This window comes from Ranitomeya variabilis, chromosome 1 (assembly GCF_051348905.1).
Source record: "Ranitomeya variabilis isolate aRanVar5 chromosome 1, aRanVar5.hap1, whole genome shotgun sequence".
In the NCBI taxonomy this organism is placed as follows: domain Eukaryota; kingdom Metazoa; phylum Chordata; class Amphibia; order Anura; family Dendrobatidae; genus Ranitomeya; species Ranitomeya variabilis.
The window spans coordinates 1,100,109,558-1,100,132,413 of NC_135232.1; the positions used below are offsets into that span (position 1 = coordinate 1,100,109,558).

The following is a 22,856-nucleotide window of genomic DNA, read 5'->3' on the forward strand; positions in this document are numbered from 1 at the left end:
TTGACCACCATCCGGTGATTGGGGCCTATTGATCATATGTGCTTGAGATTTTCCCAGCAAATGGAAGTAAAAATGAAAGTGTATCTCATATCAATCCAAAAAAGTGATTTTTTTTTTTTTTTTGAGCCATGGGAGTCTATGTTAGAGGACTGAAAACCCTAGCCCCAAATCATCAAGACTGGCGTTTTGTACATTGGCCTTGATGAAAAGTACGCCAAATTTATTAAGAGCCGTGCTTATCTTCATGAATTTGGTGCAGCTTCCAGATGACATGCCCCACTGAAAGCTGCTGTAATTTCTGACTGATTGTGTGGAAAAACTGATGAAATACTGAAACACGGGAGCAAACACTGATGGAAATCGAATCCAGGACGCTGGTGGAAATCAGTCCATTTTTTTTCAATTATAAGAAAAATCACTAAAGTCTGAATTTAGAGAGCAAAAGAGAGGGTGCTGCTCACAAGCTTAGTCTATACGGCTGGTTTCACATGTTTTTGTTGCATACAAGTAAAAGGGATTAATTTTTATCAGTTTTTCAGCCATTTTTGGTCCGTGGGTCTGTGTGACATCGTTTTTTCTCATGTGCAATTAATGTAAAAAATAAACTCGGATTACAATCAGATTGTGTGCACTTTTTTCCACTTGAATGAGTGATTTTGTTCCAAAAATCAGATCAAAATCAGAAATGCCTGTTGTTTTTTTTGCTTACTGCCACAAATAAAAAAGACAAGAACATAGACTATAAAAGGTATGTGTTTAATTTCTGAAAAATATGGATAGTACACGTATGAGAAAATCGTATGTGAAAGGGGGCTAAGGATATATTGGGGCCTCAAAAGGTAAAAAGTGCTTGTATTGAATGGTCCAGCCCCTTTTTATAATAAATAAGGGTCTTCACATAAAGTCTCATGAGCTGGACACCAGCTCTTTGTACATGTTCAGATAGAACATGTCATTATGTGCATGGAATGTGTTGGAACTAATGATAGAAGGGACCGGATTCTAAGGAGAAATGAGAAAAGTTAGACTAGTGAGATGATATGAGAGACCTCTCTAAATAGATGTGTTTTATGGCACTCTAAAAACTGTGGTCACTGGGAATTAATTGGATTGTATAGGGTATTGCATTCCAGAGAACAGGCGCAGCACAAGAGAAGTCTCAGAGTCAGGAGTGGGAGGTTCAGATTATAGACGATGTTAGTCTTAGATCATTGGCCGAACCAGGAGCACCGGTAGAGTGGTAGACAGAAATTAAGGAAAAGGGTGGTGTAGCACTATGGAGAGGGCAAGTAGGGTGGTAGCGATGTGGTAGGAGATGTAATGCAGCTGAGCACTGTAGCAGCATGGGTAAGGTGGTAGAGATGCTGGAGGAGATGTAGGGCAGTTCAGCATTGTGAAGAGCCTTATGGGTAAGGGTACTGTCTCACAGTGGCACTTTGATCGCTACGACGGTACGATCCGTGACGTTCCAGCGATATCCATACGATATAGCTGTGTCTGACACGCAGCAGCGATCAGGGACCCTGCTGAGAATCGTACGTCGTAGCAGATCGTTTGAAACTTTATTTCGTCGCTGGATCTCCCGCTGTCATCGCTGGATCGTTGTGTGTGACAGCGATCCAGCGATGCGTTCGCTTGTAACCAGGGTAAACATCGGGTTACTAAGCGCAGGGCCGCGCTTAGTAACCCGATGTTTACCCTTGTTACCAGCGTAAAAGTAAAAAAAAACAAACAGTACATACTCACATTGCGGTGTCCTTCAGGTCCCTTGCCGTCTGCTTCCTGCACTGACTGACTGCCGGCCGTAAGGCAGTGGCACAGCACAGCGGTGACGTCACTGCTGTGCTCTGCTTTCACTTTACGGCGGCACTCAGTCAGTGCGGGAAGCAGACGGCAAGGGACCTGAAGGACACCGCAATGTGAGTATGTACTGTTTTTTTTTTTTACTTTTACGCTGGTAAACAGGGTAAACATCGGGTTACTAAGCGCGGCCCTGCGCTTAGTAACCCGATGTTTACCCTGGTTACCCGGGGCCTTCGGCTGGGGAGCTGTGTGACAGCTCCCCAGCGACCACACAACGACTTTCCAACGATCACGGCCAGGTTGTATCGCTGGTCGTGATCGTTGGAAAGTTGCAGAGTGTGACAGTACCCTAAGAGTGATAAGTTTATATTTCACTGTATTCTGTAGTGGATGGGAAACTAGTGCAATGACTGGTGCAGAGTGGAGGCATCGGTGTAGCAGCTGGACCAAAATATCAGCCTTGGTGCTGCATTCATGGGTGTAGTAGGGGTAGTGCTACCTAGACTATTTATGCATTGTGTTTTAAGGCATCTCTATGTAATTTGGTTTGATACTGCAAATCTTTTACATTTTTCTACTCATGGACATATGTTACTATATGTTACTTCTGCCCTATAGATTGCTATCTAAAAATGTTCCTTTTGAAACTGTTTTGCTGAGAATTCCTTGGATTCCAAAGATAAAGAATCCATGGGACATTTTTCTCTGTGAGACACTTGTCTATTTTGGAAACAAAGCCTATATTTGAGCCAGCTCTCTGAATGATTTGTTAAGGGGTGTTAGTCCATTTACGTTTTTCCATAAAAAATTGGTGTTTTTTGTACAACAGCACGCTAGCAAATAAATTGCTGTAATATATTAGAAAAACGAATTAAAATGAATGCGTACACATTAATATATACACTCCAACATTGAAATGGCAGTGCCACAATGGAAAAGTCAAGGAATTCTGGAAATCTCAGGAGGGATACACTTGTTAATGATATGCAAATGATGAAAATATGGAAACAACATTGTGAAAACATGTTGATATATTCAGTTTCGAGATTCAGTTTCGAGTATAAGCGCATGTCTGCGATCAACGAGGTTATTGATTGTGTGCACAATCGCCATATGCATTTGGGAACACAAATAATCAAGATTTATTTGTGTTATTTAACTTATATAGCACAATTAATTTCCACGGTACTTTACAGACATCATCATCATTGTCCCCATTGGGGCTCACACTCTAAATTTTCGATCAGTATGTCTTTGGAGCATGGGAGGAAACTCACACAAACACGGATAGAACACACGAACTCCTTGCAGTTGCCGTTGGTGGCTTTTGAGAGCAGTGTCGCGAGGTCAATGGGACACTTGTATCTGGACCTCTGGCTCGTTGTGTAAAGGCCTTCTGAGTAGGTGGGATGGGATAATGTATGGTAGACTTGTCAGTCAGGCGCCTTGGAGTTGTAGAGCCGAATGTGTAAACAGCCCCCAGGTCCAAGAGTTGATTTTGACTTGTCAATCAGGCACTTTGGAAAAGCAGACCTGATGTGTGGACAGCACCCAGGAACAGCAGATCTGAGTCGGTAGATGCTTTGGTGCTGCAAAGCAAAGTGTATGGACAGCTCACAAAAATAGCAGTGTGTTTGTCAAGAGGGTCAGTTAGAATTAGAAGTGGCAGAGCCCAGAAGTATCACAGCTGGGTTGGTAAATAAGTAACTCCAGGAATGCAAGCTGAAGCAGTATATGTTCAAGACTCAAATGGCATAATGCCACCCAAGTTGGCTTCAAGAGGCCTAGCCAGATGCCAGTCATGCAAGCCAGCTTATCCTAATAACCAGAAATGAATGATTGGTGGACCACCACTGGAGCAGGAGAGTGGAGTAGTTGGGAGGTGTCTGACAACGGGTACAGAGGTTGTATGTCTCCCATGTAAATGGACTGTACATGAAGAACTCTCCATTCACTGCCTTTAGAAGTGGTGGACTTGTGTCCTACAGCTACCTTAGATCCATAACAGTGAATGGAGTCATGGTCAAGCATGCGTGATACTGTTTCATAAACAAGGGAATTTTAGACTCCGTTCTCAGAATCGGTAAGGATCCCAACATTGGAATAACCCCTTTAAGGAGGACCTGTCACTTACCGCAAATATGTAATATTTTTCTTGGTGCAAATGTCTCTGGTCTCCTGAGTCATAGGTTGTTTTTCTTTAGTTCCTGAGGCTCTCCGTTCCTGAGATATAGCCGCCTCTTCCTGGTATGTAAATATAGTCTTTTTAGATGAGTGGGTGTGGTCATATGCTCTTCTTGAGGACTACGCCCATTTGGAAAAAAAAGATAAGACTTATATTCAGGAAGGAAAGGGTCATATCTCAGGAATGGAGAGGCTTAGGAACAAAAGAAAAACAACGCCGGATTCAGGAGAACAACAGCATTTATACTAGGTAGAAAACAAATTTGCATTCTGGCAGGTGACAGATCCTCTTTAAGTGCTAAAGATTTCTCAACAACAGTTTGGTTAATTATAGGAATAACATCGTAGCAGCTTGTTGTTGCTTTCCATATAACCAGTGTAATTTTCCAGCTTTCTCAGGTTCCTTCAAATAAAAGTTGCTTAGAGCTTTGATGTGGCAGGTTGGTCTTTACGTAACCTCGCACGGGTATGGCTGCTATCTCTGCACTCCCTATAGTTATGCCTCTGATTAGAGAAGTTGCATGTAAATGAGAATAAATCTACCATTTGACATATCTGCTTGCCCCTCATTATTCTCAGCAATAAGAGTGTTCGGTATTTGTGATTATGCACATTAAATGATTGAAGAATCCCTCCGGCAAAGCAATGAGAAAAAATACAGGTATTAAAAAAATTAAATAAAAATTTGCTCATGCAGGAAGAAGTGATATTGCTGATGTTGCATATTTATACACGCCCCTACCCTTTCTGTTTTCTAAGATCACCTTTAGGTGTCAACATTAATGCACAGAGATTCTGCTGTAACCCTTGTGGCGTTGATGCTTGCAATTTAATGGGGCTGTCGAGCATTAGAAAACACTACTGCTAAACAGTGCCACTCTTCTCTACTGGTTGTTTTTGACATTGCAGGTCAGCCTCCTTTACTATTGCGGAAATGACATTTCGGACCCAACTCATGGACAGGTGTGGCAATGTTCAAAGCCGCCATATTTTATGCATCTTGAAAACTCAGACCAGACCAGATGCCACGATGAACATCAATAATGAGAATAATAGAGAAAGGGGGCTGGCTTAGCTATTAAAATAAGCACTTAGCCAGCCCCCTTCACTCACAGCTCTGGTAAGGTGCAGGCAGGAAATGTTGTCCTGCATCAAGTACAGAACCGAAAACGAAAGGGCTGGAAAACGGGATGGAGCCGCTAGTAAGTGGCTCTGGAACAACCAGTTATGGTTGTGTGCGGCAAGTAATTTGGATAGAAATGACTGTGATTGTGGGTAAGCGTAAAAATACTTCCAGCGTGTATAAATATGCAAATAGCCTCTTCAGAGAGAACTGGAACCGTAGCGCCACCTATTGGAAGTAGTGTAACGTAGTGAGGGGCGGTAGCTGTGGGCGAGGTACTCGTGCTTAACGCCCCGGCACGCTACATGAAAATGGGGGTCCTGGTTGGGTGTGTGGACTATCTGTGGTGTGATGCACCCTTGCAGACCACATGGTGCAGTTGTATTCGGACGGCTAGGACCAGGTGTTGCGGAGTTTAATGAGAGAGGCCATAGTTCATATATAAATGTATTTTTACTAAACAATAACTTTTGAGGAGCCATGTACAGCAGATAGTAGACATTCATCTTCATGGAGGTTTCTGTTATAACATGGATCCTTATCACACACTTCTTCCTCCTTTTCCTGGAGTCACTTCTCGCTTTCCACCTCACTTAGCTCTTCTGCCTAAACACAGCCCCGCACACTCTCCCGGGAGCTTCCTCATCCCTAATAACGGCACTACAGTCTAGCAAGCAATAGTCCTTTACTTCCACCCCCGATTCTGCATCCTTCTCCCTTTAGGGGATTTTTCTATGTCAATATGGCCGCTATTTAGCTTTCCTTATTGACGCCTCTGGACCATCACACGTCGCATTTTTTCTTCGTCTTACTTATCCTCCCTTCTCCTTCCTGTTACCTGACTGACTCAGTCTTAGTCCTCCGTATCGTCCCCAGGCCCCAATACTTCTTCCTTCACTCTCTTGCTATTTCTGTCCCAACTCTGGACTGAGACACACTTTTCTATAGGATCTTACTATCTGCACGGTCATCTCTCTCTTGCCGCAGGACACCCACTCCATGCGATTCTGCTTCTCAGTCAGACCTTAGGTCTGCTACTGCTGCACGCTCATCCCTATCTGACATTCTACCCAGAAACTCTCTATTGTGCCCTCACTTATCTCCTTTTTCCTGGGCTAGTCCCAACTATTTCTGTCACCTACCTGTGCTGGGCAGAACACAGCACCATCACTAACAATATAAATCATTTAGACATTTCAAACACCATAATGCATGACATTATTTTACATATCTTCAAGGAAGGACATGGGCAACACTTCCACTTCCTTACATTAGCAGTCCTAAAAGTCACCATTAACCCTTTAAAAAGCTTTGCCACATGACTTAGGATAAGCAGCCAAACCAGACACTCTATTGTATGCGGTGTATGCCCCTCATCAGTGCTAAGCATGAGATTTAATTTGGCTAGGTGAGACGCCTCTGACAGGGTATCTAAGGGGCAACGGCATAAGGAGACTTATAGGCCATGCAGTGCTCCTCTGGGTAATTACGTATGCAAATAGCCTTTCCAGAGAGAAAGAGGACTAGCTCTCTAGTGCATAATAAACAGGGTAATGTCACTCTACTAAAATTGGTGGAGGGCGAACTATGTGCTTTATATTTATGGTGAACTACTTGCGATCATGTTTATCAGTGAACTATGTGATGTTTGTGTTCTATGTATTAACTCTTGTATCTTAAGATGAAAGAGTTAATAATTTTTGTTCTCAGCATTTTCTGATAAAGGTCGTGTAACCAAAACGTCAATATTTGTTATGCTTTGGATTGCCAATAAAAACATACTCATCATATAGGAGTGCCATGATTTTTCTATATTATAGATTTCTAGTGCCACCTATAGGCCACTTATAGGCCATGCAATGCTACCCTACATGGCGCAGAAGACTTCATACTCCGACTTGTCACACTCCACATGAGAAATGTTCCCTTAAAGGCCCACTGTCAGAGGCCTCGTATCCAGACCTCCTGCTGATGAAGGGCAAACACCCCAAAACATGTGTTTTGCAAATGTAGGGTCTGGTTTGGCTTTTTATCCTTAGTCATGTGAAATGGCACTAGGAGTTCCTTTCCTCTTCCTCTCTGTGAAGGCTATTTGCATATTTAAAGGGAACCTGTCACCCCCAAAATGGAAGGTGAGCTAAGCCCACCGGCATCAGGGGCTTATCTACAGCATTCTGTAACGCATTCTGTAATGAGGAGAACTGCATGGCCTAAAAGTCTCCTTACGCCGACTTGGCGCTCTCCTCAAGGAAAAACATTACCCCTTAGACACTATGATATATTATGTCAGATGTGCTGATGTGAGGTGTAGCTTTAGTGGCTGTAGATCAGTCTCACCTCAGTCCTTGTGCCAGGAAGGGGTAAAGCCGCTCTGACACATAAGAAGATACCAGTGTTATAAATGGCAGGTGGGGGCCATTAGGGCTGACTCACGAGTTGCACATCTGGCACTTAGCCAATATAGGAGGTTAGGTTTTTTCATGTAATGAACCATAATTTGCAGAGAAGTCCCACTCTCCAGGAAAAGATTTTAGTTTTCTGCAGGAGGAAGGCAGTGGTGATGAGCAATGTACGGTATATGTGCGTGGGTGAGAAAGTACGGATCGCTTAACTATCACTGTGAAAAAAACAACTCACACAGAGTGAGTCATGGAGGGAGGAAAGCTGTAATTGTCATGACACACCTGTGCAGTGCCGCAGCCACTCATTTTACTGAGGAGTAAAGTAATAGAGAGAACTAGCTTAAGATATGAGTAAAAATGGTCTCTAGGCTGAGATATGTCATCAACACTGCTAGTTCTAGAACAAAGGTTGACGAGAATTGTCTTTTAAAGGGATATAACCATAAATTAGCTTATGGAATATGTTGTCAGAAAATGACTAATTTTAATCTTATTTTTAATTTTTTATATCTTTTTTTGTTTGTTTTCCATATCATTATAATATTAAAAAATTTGAAATTTCACGATGGCCACTAAATCTCATAGCAGACCCGCATTTCCTGTCCTGTACAGAAGATGTTTCATTAGTTTCATTATCATCACAGACAGAATTATACTTAGTCATAGAAAGAGCTGCATTCATGTACTGTATGTCAAAATTATTTATAGTATTAACATCTTCTTACGAAAAAGATGAGACTTTGTGCCCCAGTTAGGCATCAGGGCCCCTATAGAGGTACAGCGCCTTGAAAAAGTATTCATACCCTGTGTACTTTTCCACAATTTTTCACATCACACCCACAAACTAAATTGTATTTTATTTGGATTTTATGTGATACCAATACTAAGTTGCAAGTATTTATGAAGTGTCAAGGAAATCATACATATTTTTTAATTCTTTTAAAAATATAAATCTAAAAATGTTGATGTGGATTTGTATTCAGCATCCCCCCCCCCCCCAAATCAATACTTTTGGGCCTGTGTCTACCAAATTGCACAACTAGAGGCTGAAACTTTTCCCCATTCTTCTGTGCACACTTTCTCTAGCTCATTGAGGTTGGATGGAGATGTCTGTGAACTGCATTTTTCAAGTCCTGCCACTGATTCTCAATGGGATTTACATCTGGGCTATGACTATGCTGTTCACATACATGAGTATGTTTTGATCTAACTCGTCCATTGTACCTCTGGCTGTTTGTTTAGGGCCCTTGTCCTGCTGGAATGTGAACCTACGCCCCAGTCACAAGTCTTTTGCAGCTTCTAACTTGCAGCCACCAGGATTGCCCTCTATTTAGTTGCATCGATTTTTCCCATCAACTCTGACCAGCTTCCCTGTCCCCGCTGAAGAAAAGCATCCCCACAGCATAATGCTGCCGCCACCATGTTTGGCGATGGGGATGGTGTTTTCAGGGTGATGTGCAGTGTTAGTTTTCCACCACACATAGTGTTTTGAATTTTGCCCAAAAAGGTCTACTTTGGTCTCATCAGACCAGAGCACCATCTTCCACATGCTAGCTGTGTCCCCTACATGGCTTTTAGCAAACAACAAACAGGACTTCTTGTGGCTTTCAAAAATGGCCACTCTTCCATAAAGGCCAGATTTGTCGAATATACGTCTAAGAGCTCATACTTATCTGCAAGGAAAACTGACGATTGCAATCCGATAACAAAAATCACATTGCCCTCTGACCAACATTAATCTATTATTCCCTTCTCATGTGCAATTTTTTTCTCAGCTGAAATTGGACTTAGAAAATAATCACAGCATGCTGCGATTGTCCTTGTATCTCGGAAAAGACTCGCCAATACAAGTTAATGGGTGTGATAAAAAAAATTGCATGGCATTCGGACCATGCGAGTGCTGTCCGATTTTTACACACCAATGTCCTTGAAAACCCGACATTTCATCTGACACGTACAGTGAAATCATACACATAGAATAGATACATATAAAGATATCAGTGACATATATAATTAGCACAGTGCTTGTGTAGCTTACTGTGCATGTATTTTGTTACTGAATAAATTATTTTATGAAAAAAATGGTGTGGGGTCACCCAAAATTTTATTAACAAGTAGAGGGAAAGTGGACAGCTGGGGGCAGATATTTATAGCCTGGGAAGGGGTTAATACCCATGGAGCTTCCCAGACAATTAATATCAGCTCACAGTGGTATGCTAGCTTTTACTGGTTATTAAAATGACCCCTAAAAAAATGACATATAGTCCCCCTGTAATTAATAACCAGAAAAGGCTAGGCAGACACATCTACGTGCTGATTAATAGCCTAAGAAGGGGTCATGGATATTGACCTCGTCCCAGACTAAAAACTTCAGCTTTCAGCCACCTCAGAAATGGTGCATCCATAAGATGACCCAAATCTGATACTTAGGCTACTTTCACACTAGCATCGCTTGCTGTACGTCGCAATGCATCGTTTTGGAGAAAAAACGCATCCTACAAAGTTGCCCGCAGGATGCGTTTTTCTCTATAGACTTTCATTAGTGACGCATTGCCACACGTCGCATCTGTCGTGCGACGGATGCGTCGTGTTTTGGCGGACCGTCGCCACAAAAAAACATTACATGTAACTTTTTTTGTGCGTCGCCTCCGCCATTTTTGACCGCGCATGCGCGGCCGAAACTCCGCCCCCTCCTCTCTGGACTGCAGAATGGGCAGCGGATGTGTTGTAAAACTGCACCCGCTGCCCACGTCTTGCAGAAATTTCACAGTATGCGTCGGTACGTCGGCCCGACGTACTGCGACGGGCCCGTACCGACGCTAGTGTGAAAGTAGCCTTAGCCTCGCTCTTCCCACTTGCCCTGGTGCAGTGGCAAGTGGGGTGATAGTATTAGGGTAGAAGTCACCTTTGTATTGTCAGGTGACATCAAGCCTAGGAGTTAGTAATTGAGAGGCATCTATAAGACGCCCTCATTACTATCCCTTAGTCAAATTGTGAAAAAAATAACACCCAGAATAAAGTCCTTTATTTCAACAAATGACACAAACTCCTTTATTGACTGTAAATAAACCAAAAACAGTTATAATCACCTTACACCCAATCCATTGAAGCCAATGTCCACTGTAAAAGAATTAAAATAATAAACAACCATATTCCTCACCTGTCCGCCGAGAAGATAATAACCCAATTGTCTCACGACATCTAGATGGCAGGCTGCATTGTTGCATGATGAGACTATACAGTCTGCCATTCAGCAGAGACACTGAGCTGCGCGTGCTTGCTCAGCTCAATGCCTCGCGGTGATGTGCTAAAGTTCAGCAGAGTTCATATGCAATCAACTTCTTTGACCTCACTGATGTCACCGCGAGTGTGAGAACTTTCCAGAATGACCACAAAATATAGCAGGCATGTCGTGGTTGCCCAAAAGTTTCTACCCACATTTACACTGTGTGAATCCCATTTACCATAGTGTAACATCTGGTGACTGCTGTAATTTTTGGAAGAAGCAAATTAGAGATGCCATATGTGCATGTAACCGTAGCACGGAGACAGGTGTACACACGTACACACAGCAGAGTATCGCCACAAAGATCTAGCCTTGTTGACAATGTGCACAAACTTGCATAATTCGGTATTTTGTGCTCATAGATTATATAAAAAAAAGTATGGAACCCTAGTCGCCAACTGTGCCCTCCCCAACATTCTACCGCCTTTGTCCTACACAGCTTGCTGCCTTCTCTGTGATTTCTAGCTTGCTACTGTTTCTGCCCTCCCCAACTTGCTATTGCCTCTGCCCTCCCCAACTTGCTATTGTCTCTTCCCTCCTCAACTTGCTACTGCCTGTGCCCTCCCCAACTCGCTGCTGTCTCTGCCCTCCCCATCTTGCTATCGCCTCTGCCATCCCCATCTTGCTGCCGTCTCTGCCCTCTCCAACTTGCTACCGTCTCTGCCTTCCCCAACTTGCTACCATCTCTGCTCACCCCAACTTGCTGCCGTCTCTGCCATCCCCAACTTGCTACCATCTCTGCTCACCCCAACTTGCTACCATCTCTGCTCACCCCAACATGCTACCGTCTCTGCTCACCCCAACATGCTACCGTCTCTGCCCTCCCCAACTTGCTACCGTTTCTGCCTTCCCCAACTTGCTACTGTCTCTGCCTTCCCCAACTTGCTACCGTCTCTGCCTTCCCCAACTTGCTACTGTCTCTGCCTTCCCCAACTTGCTACCGTCTCTGCCTTCCCCAACTTGCTACCGTCTCTGCCCTCTCCAACTTGCTACCGTCTCTTCCTTCTCCAACATTGCTTCCGTCTCTGCCCTAACCAACTTGCTAACATCTCTGCCCTCCCTAACTTGCTACCGTCTCTGCCATCCCCAACTTGCTACCGTCTCTGCCTTCCCCAACTTGCTACCATCTCTGCCCTCTCCAACTTGCTACCATCTCTTCCTTCCCCAACTTGCTTCCGTCTCTGCCCTAACCAACTTGCTAATGTCTCTGCCCTCCCCAACTTGTACCATCTCTGCCCTCCCCAACTTGCTACCGTCTCTGCCTTCCCCAACTTGCTACCGTCTCTGCCCTCCCCAACTTGCTACCGTCTCTGCACTCCCCACCATGCCATTCTACCAGCTGGTTGTCTCTCTCATCCTCCTGTGCTCATTGTATGGAGTAATAAGTAGCAGAGGAAGGGAATTGACAACAGCTCAGAGCACATATCTGGCGCTAGAATGGGGTTGTCACTTTTCAAGTTTCTTCGGTCCATTACATTAAATTAATTAAACTCCAGTTACTGGGAAAGTGTAAGGGAAATAGTTGGATCTGCTCCAAAACTTGCTTCAAATAAACTTTGGATTTTCTTCCTTCTGATTAATTTTAAAATCCATTTTGCTGTTCACATAATGAGGGGGTTTTTTTAGCTTTTTTTTCCTGCCACGTTTTAAAAACCTGGTCTCGAAGAAGAAAGAAGTTTCTTTTTTTATGGTGGAATCCGTGTACAATCCACTCTGAACTTGACCCCATCAACTACAAAAAAAAATGCTGAAAAAAAGATACTTTGAAAATATTTTCAATATAGGACAAAAAAACATCAAATAATAAAAAAAAAAACCACAGCATTTTCTGGAGTGGATTCCTCCCGAAAAGTAAAGCGGATGAGATCTAACAAACCTCAGCCTCATGCTGTGAACTTGACACACGGTACAGATTTTCACTCTGCAGCCTGTGGTTTAGATACGCGCCGGCTATTGTAGCCCTAATAATGTGGAAGAGATAAAACCCGCAGTGAAACCAGCATCAAAATCTGCATCTAACACATGGGAACTTCCTGCAGATTCGTTTAGTCACTGGTACCTTTGGATGCTACACAGTATGAAACTGGAAAGTTAATTTCGGATGTTATTTTGTGGAGATTTTTTTGCATTACTTTGGCATTAAAACTATCTGGAAAAAACACCGGATTCCACTTGTACCAATGTTAGTTTATGGAGTCGAGCACAGACAAGTCTGATATTTTTCCTTAGTCCAGCGCGCTGCAAGTTTGATTAGATATTCAGATCACACTCAACCATGCAAGTCAGTGAGTCCGTGGAAATCATCGGACTGCACTTGGATGACATCTAGGTGCTGTCTGATTTCCATAGACTGACAGAATGGAGATAAGAAATTGTTTTTTTCCATCTTCTCATCCGAGAATCAGATCCCACTCTAATCAGAGTTTGATCAGAGTCTCATGATCAGCCCTAGACATCGGTCATCAATATCTTGGTAATTCTGGTGCAATTGGACCTTTGGATCCAGCTTTAGGCCTGAGGCCATGTTCACACGTTCAGTATTTGGTCAGTATTTTACCTCAGTATTTGTAGCCAAAACCAGGTGTGGAGCAACCAGGGGAAAAGTACAATAGAAACACATCACCACTTCTGTATTTATCACCCACTCCTGATTTTACAAATACTGATGTAAAATACTGAAGAAATACTGATAGTTTGACCCCAGCCTTAGGCCATGATCACACATTCAGTATTTGGTCAGTATTTTACCTCAGCATTTGTAAGGCAAAATCAGGAATGGAATAATCAGAGGAAAAGTGTAATAGAAACATATGCTCCACTTCTGTATTTATCACCCACTCCTGGTTTTGGCTTAGAAATTCTGAGGTAAAATACTGACCAAATGCTGAACATGTGACCCCAGCCTTACTCCCAGCCTCCTTTGTGTAAATCTCCTTCTTTCTCCTCCTGGGCTGATCTTCCATTCTTAATTCAGGGGAAAAATCTGTAGAATCAGTGTAGACAAATTTCTTCATTACTGAGATAGGAGGTGACAGTTGGTGCTTTTAAAATTCCATGGAGAGGGAGGAGCTAGAGGAAGACACAGACATTCTGCTGCAAGTTCTCCTGCAAGTTTATGAGCACCAACTGTCATCTCCTATCTCCTTAACTAGAAAGTCTGTATTCACTGAAGACACATTGTACCTATGAATTGAGAATTTTGAAAGTGAAAAATCAGTCCAGGAGGAGAAAGAAGCGGATTTCTATGATAAGATATATTACAAAGCTTTTGATTTCACATGTACTATTGATTTTTGGGGAATAATTGTATGTAACCCCTTCTCATGTACAGAACCATGGAATCAATGGTGCTATATAAATAAATAAATAAATAATAAAAATAATAAAAAAAATTGAAACAACTGTTGGGGTATGTGCACACATTGAGTGCTTGCAGCCGATTTTCTGCACCAAAAACTAGACTGTTGACAGAAAAAATGCGCAATTTTAATGCATTTTTACTTTCTCTATTTTGAATAAAGGAAAAACGCTAAAGAAAAGCCTGAATTAAGATAAAAAAAACCTCTTTCGTGGTTCAAATCCGCAAAGAGAAAATAAGCAGCACGTGCGTAAGATTTCAGAAAACTCACTTTGCTGGTACTGTGCATCATATTTTATTCTTGAAAATCTTATGGGGAGAAAAAAAATTGTCAAAAACGCAGTGTGTGAACAAGCCCTTACTTCAAGTCTCAGAAGATCTTTCAACAAGTACCTTGAGCGCCAGTGCACGAAGGTAGAGCAGAACCATAGCCAGACTGAAGCAGGAGTTTTTTAACTGACGTCTTTCCTGGAAAGTAAAATTCCAGTGATAATCGTCGATATATAATTAAGGAGTGATATCATTAATCGCATCCAGGAAATTCCGTGATGTCGCGTTTCAGGCCGATGATCTCAGGGTGCCGGAGTATAATAGTCGCACTGCACATTAAATAATTGGTTCCGCTTCCTTTGTGAATTACTCGCCTCGATCACGCTGAGACTCCACCAGCCGCTATTGTACCGACTCTAAACGAGTTATTTTACATCACTAGCAAAATGATTTCTGTGCCCTGACGGGAGGATTGATGAAGAGTTTTTAATCTGCTTCCTAGAAGTTGGCGGCGGCGGACTTCGAGATGTTTTATTCATCATGGATTTCCTTGCTCATTAGACTTATATCAGCGCTGCTAAACTAATCGCTTACATCCATATTTCTTTTTTGTAAAACTGACTGCTCCATTGAATTTTCTTAAAGTGTGCATTTTACAATAACTAGACACATTTCTTATCATTTTGCATCACTCAGTTATTCCTCGTGGGAATGTCCCATTGTCAATTCTGTTTCCTGATTGGACAGTAATACATTTTAAGGATAAAGGGAAAGGAAGCCAATTACGGTAGTTATATTTTTTTCCACTTTCTCAGAGGAAGAACAAAAAAATGGCACAATCCGAATGCAAGTATTTACTATGAGAGACAGTAGATGACACAGGTTCTGTTTAACCCATTAATGATGGAGCCAATTTTAACCTTGCCAAATTTTTAAAATCTGACCAGTGTCACTTCATGTGGGAATAATTCCGAAACGCTTCAACAAATCCCAGTGATTCTGAGATTAATTTATCATCATGACATATTGTACTTCATGACAGTAGTAAATTTTGTTCGATATGACATTTGTTTATTTGGGAAAATATCAGAAATTTGGTGAAAATTTAGCAATTTTAAAACTTTTAATTCTTATTCCCTTAGACCAGAGCGTCATGCCACACAAAAGTTACGGTAATAAATAACATTCCCTACATGCCTACTTTACATCTGCATAATATTTTAAACATATTTTTTTTGTTAGGAAGTTAGAAGGGTTAAAAGTTGATCAGAAATGTCTCATTTTTCCAGCAAAATTTAGAAAATAATTTTTTTATCACATTTGAATTGACTTTCGGGGGCCTAGATGACAGGAAATACCCAAAAGTGACACCATTCTAAAAAGTACACCCCTCAAAGTTCTCAAAACCATATTCACAAAGTTTATTAACCTTTCAGGTGCTTTACAGGAACTAAAGCAATGAGGAAAGAAAAAATGAACATTTTAATTTTTTTCACAAAAATGTTACTTTAGCCCCCTTTTTTTTTTTCATTTTCACAAGGGTAACAGGATAAAATAGACAGCAAAATTTGTTGTGCAATTTGTTTCAAGTATGCCAATACCTCATATGTGGGAGAAAACTATTGTTTGGGCGCACAGCAAGGCTTAGAAGGGAAGGAGCACTGTTTGACTCTTTGAACGCAAAAGTGGCTGGAATCGAGAGTGGACATCATGTCACGTTTGGAGAGCCAAACAGTGGAAATCCCCCACTAGTTCCCCCATTTTGAAAACCAGACCCATCAAGGCATGTATTTAGATGTACGGTGAGCACCTTGTTTCACAGAAGTTTATAACGTACACCCGTGAAAATAAATAAATCACATTTATCCCACAAAAAAAGTTCTTTTAGGCAAAATTTTTTTATTTTCACAAGGATCACAGACCCAAAAATGTGTTGTGATATGTCGCTGATACCGCATATGTGGGAGAAAACTATTTTTTAGGTGCACGGCAGGGCTCGAAAAGGAAGATGTGACGTTTTGGAAAACAGACTGATGGAATGGACTGCGGGCGTAATGCTGCGTTTGGAGAGCCATTGATGTGTCTAAACTGTGGAAACCCCCCACAAGTGACCCCATTTTGGAAACTACCTCCTTCAAGGATTTTATCAAGGGGTAAAGTGAGCATTTAGAATCCACACAGAATATGTTAACATTGGGTCGTCAGATGGAAAATTTTCATTTTTTTTTTCCGAAAATGTTGTTTTAGCCCTAAATTTGTAATTTTCCAAATGGATAATAGGTGAAAACGGACCCCACATTTTGATAATATCCAATATGTGGTCAAAAACGTCTGTTTTGGCATACGAAAGGGCTAGTAAAAAGAGCAAAATTTGTCTGGAATAGATTGTGAATGTCATGTGATATTTGGACAGTCCCTGACCTGTGAAAACAGCAGACTCCCCGTTGTCTTTTGTAGATCCCCTGATGTGCCTAAACAGTGAAAAACTCCCACAAGAGACCCCATTTTGGAAACTAGACACCTCAAGGAATTTATCTAGGGGTGTACTGAGCATTTTTAACATACAGGCGATTCACAAAACTTTATAACATTTAGATGTGAGAACAAAAAATTATTTTTACACAAAAATATTGGTTTAGCAACAAATTTATAATTTACACAAGAGGTAAAAGGAGAAATTGGACCCCACAATTTGTTATGCAATTTCTCCCGAATATGGCGGTACACCAAACTACTGTTTGAGCACACGACAGGGATTGGATGGAAAGCAGTGCTACTTGGCTTTTAGAACACAGATTTTGTTTGAATAGATTGTGGGCTCCATTAGCTGAGCCCCTGAGTTCCAGAACAGCAGAAACACCCCCAAGCCACTCCATATTGGAAACCTCACTGCCTAAGGAATTCATCCAGGGATGTAGTGAGTATTTTTAACCTATGGTGCCTCACGGAATTCTATAACATTAAGATGTGGAAATATAACAACATTTTAGTAGTAAAATTGTAATGTTTGCTTTTGCTGCAAATTTCTCAGGTACATAAGGATTAATAGGTGAAACTAGACCCCATAATTTATTGCGTAATTTCTTCCGAACACGGTGATGCCCCATATGTCATCAGAAGTTACTGTTAGGGCACACGCTAAGGCTGAGAAGGAAGGCACGCTACTTGGCTTTTGGAGCATGGATTTTGGTAGAAAGAGCCCTGAAGGTGCCAGAGCAACAGAAAAACCCTAAAAGTGACCCTATTGTAGAAACTGCACCTCTCAATGAATTCATCTACGGTTGCATTGACTATTTTGTAACATCCACACCAGGCTTTTTCTCTGGAGAATTGCAGATCTGCTAGTCTAGTACCCATACATTCTCTCGCCATGCAGTGTAGAACCCCCATATATTGTAGCGCCCCCATACATTGTGCCCAGCTTCTGGAGACACGCACCCCATAAATTGTTAAGTGCCTTCTCTCCACCACAATGTTGCCAAACATATGTCCGCTTACTGTAGTTTAGGCACTGTGGAGCTCAGGAGGGGGGCATTTGGATTTGGGAGCTTAGAACTCGCTGATTTTATTTGAGGGGGAGGGAGCCATGCTGCTTTTCCAGAGTTCTTGTTCTGTCAGTAATGTGGAAACCCCTTATAGTTCCTGTGAAAAATGATGGACCTGAGAGGGGGCTGGTTTTATGCAGGATAAATTAGGGTTTTTATTGGTAACATTTTGGAGTACATAATATTATTTGGCTGCTTCCAGAAAAAGGCTGAGGTCACATTCTTGTGTTCCAATCTGAGCACTTACATCAGGATTCTTTGTAAATCCCACAAAAATGTGATTAAGTCGAAACACCAACGAAACCACTCACCATAATGAGGCAGATGGAGACATTTTGGAGTCCATTTAGCGTCTGCTCCGGTGGTATCCATCTTTTTAGGCGTGCACAGATCTGTGATCGCCCACACTTGTATGCTAAAAAGATGCCGCAAATGATGGGACACGGCTGGAACACAGACCAGTACAAAGTTACTTCATCTGCCTCACAAGTGAGTGATTCCGTTAGGGGTCTTATCTAAATCGCGGTTCTCGGGAATTTACAAGCTCCAACATAAGCGCTCAGCGGAGAGCGCAGGATAAATGTGAGACAAGCCTTATTCCAATTTTTGGGAGGTAGAATGAACACAGAGAGCACTGCAAGAATAGTTGTCATTTTTATTTTTGCACTGTTCACTGTGCGGTATAAGTGATAAGGCGTCTTTATTCTTTGGGTTGGTGCGATTGCAGCCATACCAGATTCATAAGGGCTTTTTTAGGTTTTACTGCTATGACACAGTAAAAATTATTTTTTATAAAAAGTAGATTTTTTATTGCCATATTGTGAGAGCTGTAACTTTTTTATTTTTTGGCCAACATAGCTGTATGAAGACTTATTTTTTGTGAGACGAGTTGCAGATGTTTTTGGTATTATTTTGGGGCACAAATAACTTTCCAACTTTATAGTACTTATGTACTGCAGTATATGAGACTGTCAGTGTCTCACTGACACAGCTTGTGAGACCCAGCTTATAGCTGGATTTCACAGGCCACCATACCCTGGGGTCATCACATGATCTTGGGGTACCATGGTAACTGTCATGATCCAGTCCGGAATTTGTTTTCTGTTTTTCCCTCTCTGGACTGGTCATTTGGGGGTCTACATCCTCTGCCTCGTTTTGGAGCTGGCTGGGCTTTTTCAGTCCTCTACGGTCTGCTGGCCAGCATCAGTGATAGTTCATTCTTCCAGACTAGAGCAGCTGACCTGTATACCCTGGTGATCTTCCTGCCTCTGACTTCCCGTATTTGTGTGAGACCCATTCCCTATCCCTGTCATAGTGTTCGTCTGGTGGTTTTCCTTACAGTGTATTACTCGGCCTGATCTCTGAACCCCGCCTCTTGCTTTCCGTCTCTGATATCTCATTCCCCGACTGGCTTTGACTTCTGGCTTGTACCCCGACTTCATCTTATGTCTCCCGTTTTGGATACCGCGCTCCCGTTTGGCTCTGACTTCTGGCATATCTCTGACTTCGTGCATGCTGTGACCTCTGCGAGTACCTCTGCTCCTCATAGTTTCTGACTCTGCTCGTCTGACCACTCTTATGTTACCTGTGACACCTGTGCGGCTGATCAGTGTTGCCACGCTGTTAGTGTGCAACCTCTCTTCCCTCACCAGCACTTCCTGCTGGTGGTTGCACTAAACTGCACTGCAGCAGCTTCACAGTAACCATCGGGACCTACGATTCTCATTGCGGGGGTCCGATGGTTACTAAGGGGGTCTTTTAACCCCCTTATAACCATTTAAATACCGCTGTCGTGATTGACAGTGACGTATCCTCCTTTTGCCTGTTTGCCAAATCTATTTGTGCTTGATTTCTTCTCGTGGGAAACAGGACTATTTTATGTTATTATTATTATTATTATTATTATTATTATTAATTGTTATAGCGCCATTTATTCCATGGCGCTTTACAAGTGAGGAGGGGTATACATAATAAAAACAAGTACAATAATCTTGAACAATACAAGTCATAACTGGTACAGTAGGAGAGAGGACCCTGCCCGCGAAGGCTCACAATCTACAAGGGATGGGTGAGGATACAGTAGGTGAGGGTAGAGCTGGTCATGCAGCGGTTTGGTCGATCGGTGGTTACTGCAGGTTGTAGGCTTGTCGGAAGAGGTGGGTCTTCAGATTCTTTTTGAAGGTTTCGATGGTGGGCGAGAGTCTGATGTGTTGTGGTAGAGGGTTCCAGAGTAGGGGTGATACGCGAGAGAAATCTTGTATACGATTGTGGGAAGAGGAGATAAGAGGGGAGTAGAGAAGGAGATCTTGTGAGGATCGGCGGTTGCGTGTAGGAAAGTACCGGGAGATGAGGTCACAGATGTAAGGAGGAGACAGGTTGTGGATGGCTTTGTACGTCATGGTTAGGGTTTTGTACTGGAGTCTCTGGGCAATGGGGAGCCAGTGAAGGGATTGACAGAGGGGAGAGGCCGGAGAATAGCGGGGGGACAGGTGGATTAGTCGGGCAGCAGAGTTTAGAATAGATTGGAGGGGTGCGAGAGTGTTTGAGGGGAGGCCACAGAGCAGGAGGTTGCAGTAGTCAAGGCGAGAGATGATGAGGGCATGGACTAGGGTTTTTGCAGATTCTTGGTTGAGGAATGAACGGATTCGTGCAATATTTTTGAGTTGAAGTCGACAGGAAGTGGAAAGGGCTTGGATATGTGGTTTGAAGGAGAGATCAGCGTCAAGGATAACCCCGAGGCAGCGAGCTTGTGGGACTGGGGAGAGTGGGCAGCCATTTACTGTAATGGATAGGTTCGTTGGGGGGGTCACGTGAGATGGGGGAAAGATGATGAATTCTGTTTTGTCCATGTTAAGTTTCAGAGATTTAGCGGAGAAGAAGGATGAAATAGTGGACAGACATTGAGGGATTCTGGTTAGTAGGGAGGTGATATCTGGTCCAGAGATGTAGATCTGTGTGTCATCAGCATAGAGGTGATACTGAAAGCCATGAGATTCTATGAGCTGTCCCAGGCCAAAGGTGTAAATGGAGAAGAGCAGGGGCCCAAGGACTGAACCTTGTGGGACTCCGACAGAGAGGGGGCGAGGTGAGGAGGTGGTGTGTGAGTGGGAGACGCTGAATGTCCGGTCTGTTAGGTATGATGAGATCCAGGATAGGGCCAAGTCTGTGATGCCAAGGGATGAGAGGGTCTGTAATAATAGGGAATGGTCCACTGTGTCAAAGGCAGCCGACAGGTCGAGGAGGAGGAGAACAGAGTAGTGTCGCTTGCTCTTGGCGGTTAAGAGGTCATTGGTGACCTTAGTTAGCGCAGTTTCAGTGGAATGGTGTGACCGGAAGCCAGATTGTAAGCGGTCAAAGAGGGAGCAAGAAGAGAGATGGGAGGACAGTTCAAGGTAGACGTGTTGTTCCAGTAGTTTTGAGGCATAGGGGAGAAGTGATATAGGGCGATAGCTAGATACAGAGGATGGGTCAAGAGAGGGCTTTTTGAGGATAGGTGTGATGGAGGCATGTTTAAAGCTTGAGGGGAAAACACCAGTTGTTAGTGATAGGTTGAAGAGATGGGTTAGGGTTGGGATGAAGATTGTGGTGAGGTTTGGGATGAGGTGGGATGGGAGCGGGTCAAGTGCACAGGTGGTGAGATGTTCTCTGCAATACTTACATGGGGCAAGGATGCCTTTATGATGGTGTCCCAACACATAACATATTACATTGGATAGCACAAAACAGCAAATATATCACCTTTGTATAGCAATAAGACATCCTAGTTAAGTTGGTCAAATAGGTCATGGCTTATTACTGGCTATCCAACACTTGAAGTACTTGATATATACCATACATACTAATGGTGTATTTCTAATTCTTTCCAAAATACTCTGTGAAAATATGAAAATATCTAAAATTCTAACGTTCCATGTCCTTTTCTGCTCTGCAGTATCTCAGCACCAGGCTCTACAGAGCCACCTGGAAAAGCCAACTGGAAATGCAATCCTCTGCAACAACTGCGGCAGTGCTTGTAAAGGAGAAGTCCTTCGGGTACAGAGTAAATACTTCCACATCAAATGCTTCACATGTAAAGGTAAGGACGTCTAATGTATCTGTGTGGGGTTCACTGACACGGGGAGACGTGATCGAGGTCACTGACAGGCAGGTAATGGAGACTGACGGAGTGTACGGACAACTTGATTATTGAAGATAGGTTCTTGTTCACATTTGTAGATATGGAGACTGACGGAGTGTACGGACAACTTGATTATTGAAGATAGGTTCTTGTTCACATTTGTAGATATTGGGAAACAATTTTGGAGCTGGTCGCTCTAGGACCAGGGAGAACAGACACAGAACTGACCTCACCGGGACCAGGAGACCGGTTATAGGTACCGCAATTGGGATTTCTGGGTTAGGATACCGCCGAGGCGTTCACACAAACAAGGATAAACTATATTAGGCTAACAGGAACACCAGATTCGGGAATGACTTTAACAGATTTAGGATGGGGAACCGAGCAACATGCTCTTAGACACATCCACACCACTAAGACTAACTATAAGGGTTGCTCAGGCACCCCACAATTGGGGAAGGTGCCTTTTATACAAGATGTCTTGCAGGGGATCACATTAAATAAATGCCTCCCAGCTGTTAACTGGAGGCATTTTACCATGTGCATGCACTGCCCCTTTAAAAGCAGGGGAGCACGCACAGTGCGGCATGCACAGGCAAGAAGAAAGCAGTTCAGGAGGACACTGCTGTGGCTGGAGGGTGAGTAAGCCGGCGTCCCCGCATGATGGGAGGAGAGCCTTGCAGAGGCTACAGCAGATGTTACACATTCGGTTCTACCCTCTTTTAAAGAAGAACTCACATCAAAGTTTTTATCCTCTTAATGTATTGC

General features: G+C 42.9%; 1 protein-coding gene across 3 annotated transcripts in view; it reads left to right on the top strand.

Annotated features, from left to right (window-relative positions):
- ABLIM2 (actin binding LIM protein family member 2) overlaps positions 1 to 22,856 on the top strand; it is a 200,883-nt gene that overhangs the window by 67,574 nt on the left and 110,453 nt on the right. For all 3 annotated transcript variants that reach the window (XR_013220102.1, XR_013220101.1, XM_077280086.1), the window contains exon 2: positions 21,903 to 22,046. Coding sequence is in view for 1 of the 3 variants with exons in the window: in XM_077280086.1 (XP_077136201.1) it covers positions 21,903 to 22,046 (144 nt within the window). In the remaining 2 variants the exon portion in view is untranslated. The remainder of the gene's footprint in view (positions 1 to 21,902; positions 22,047 to 22,856) is intronic.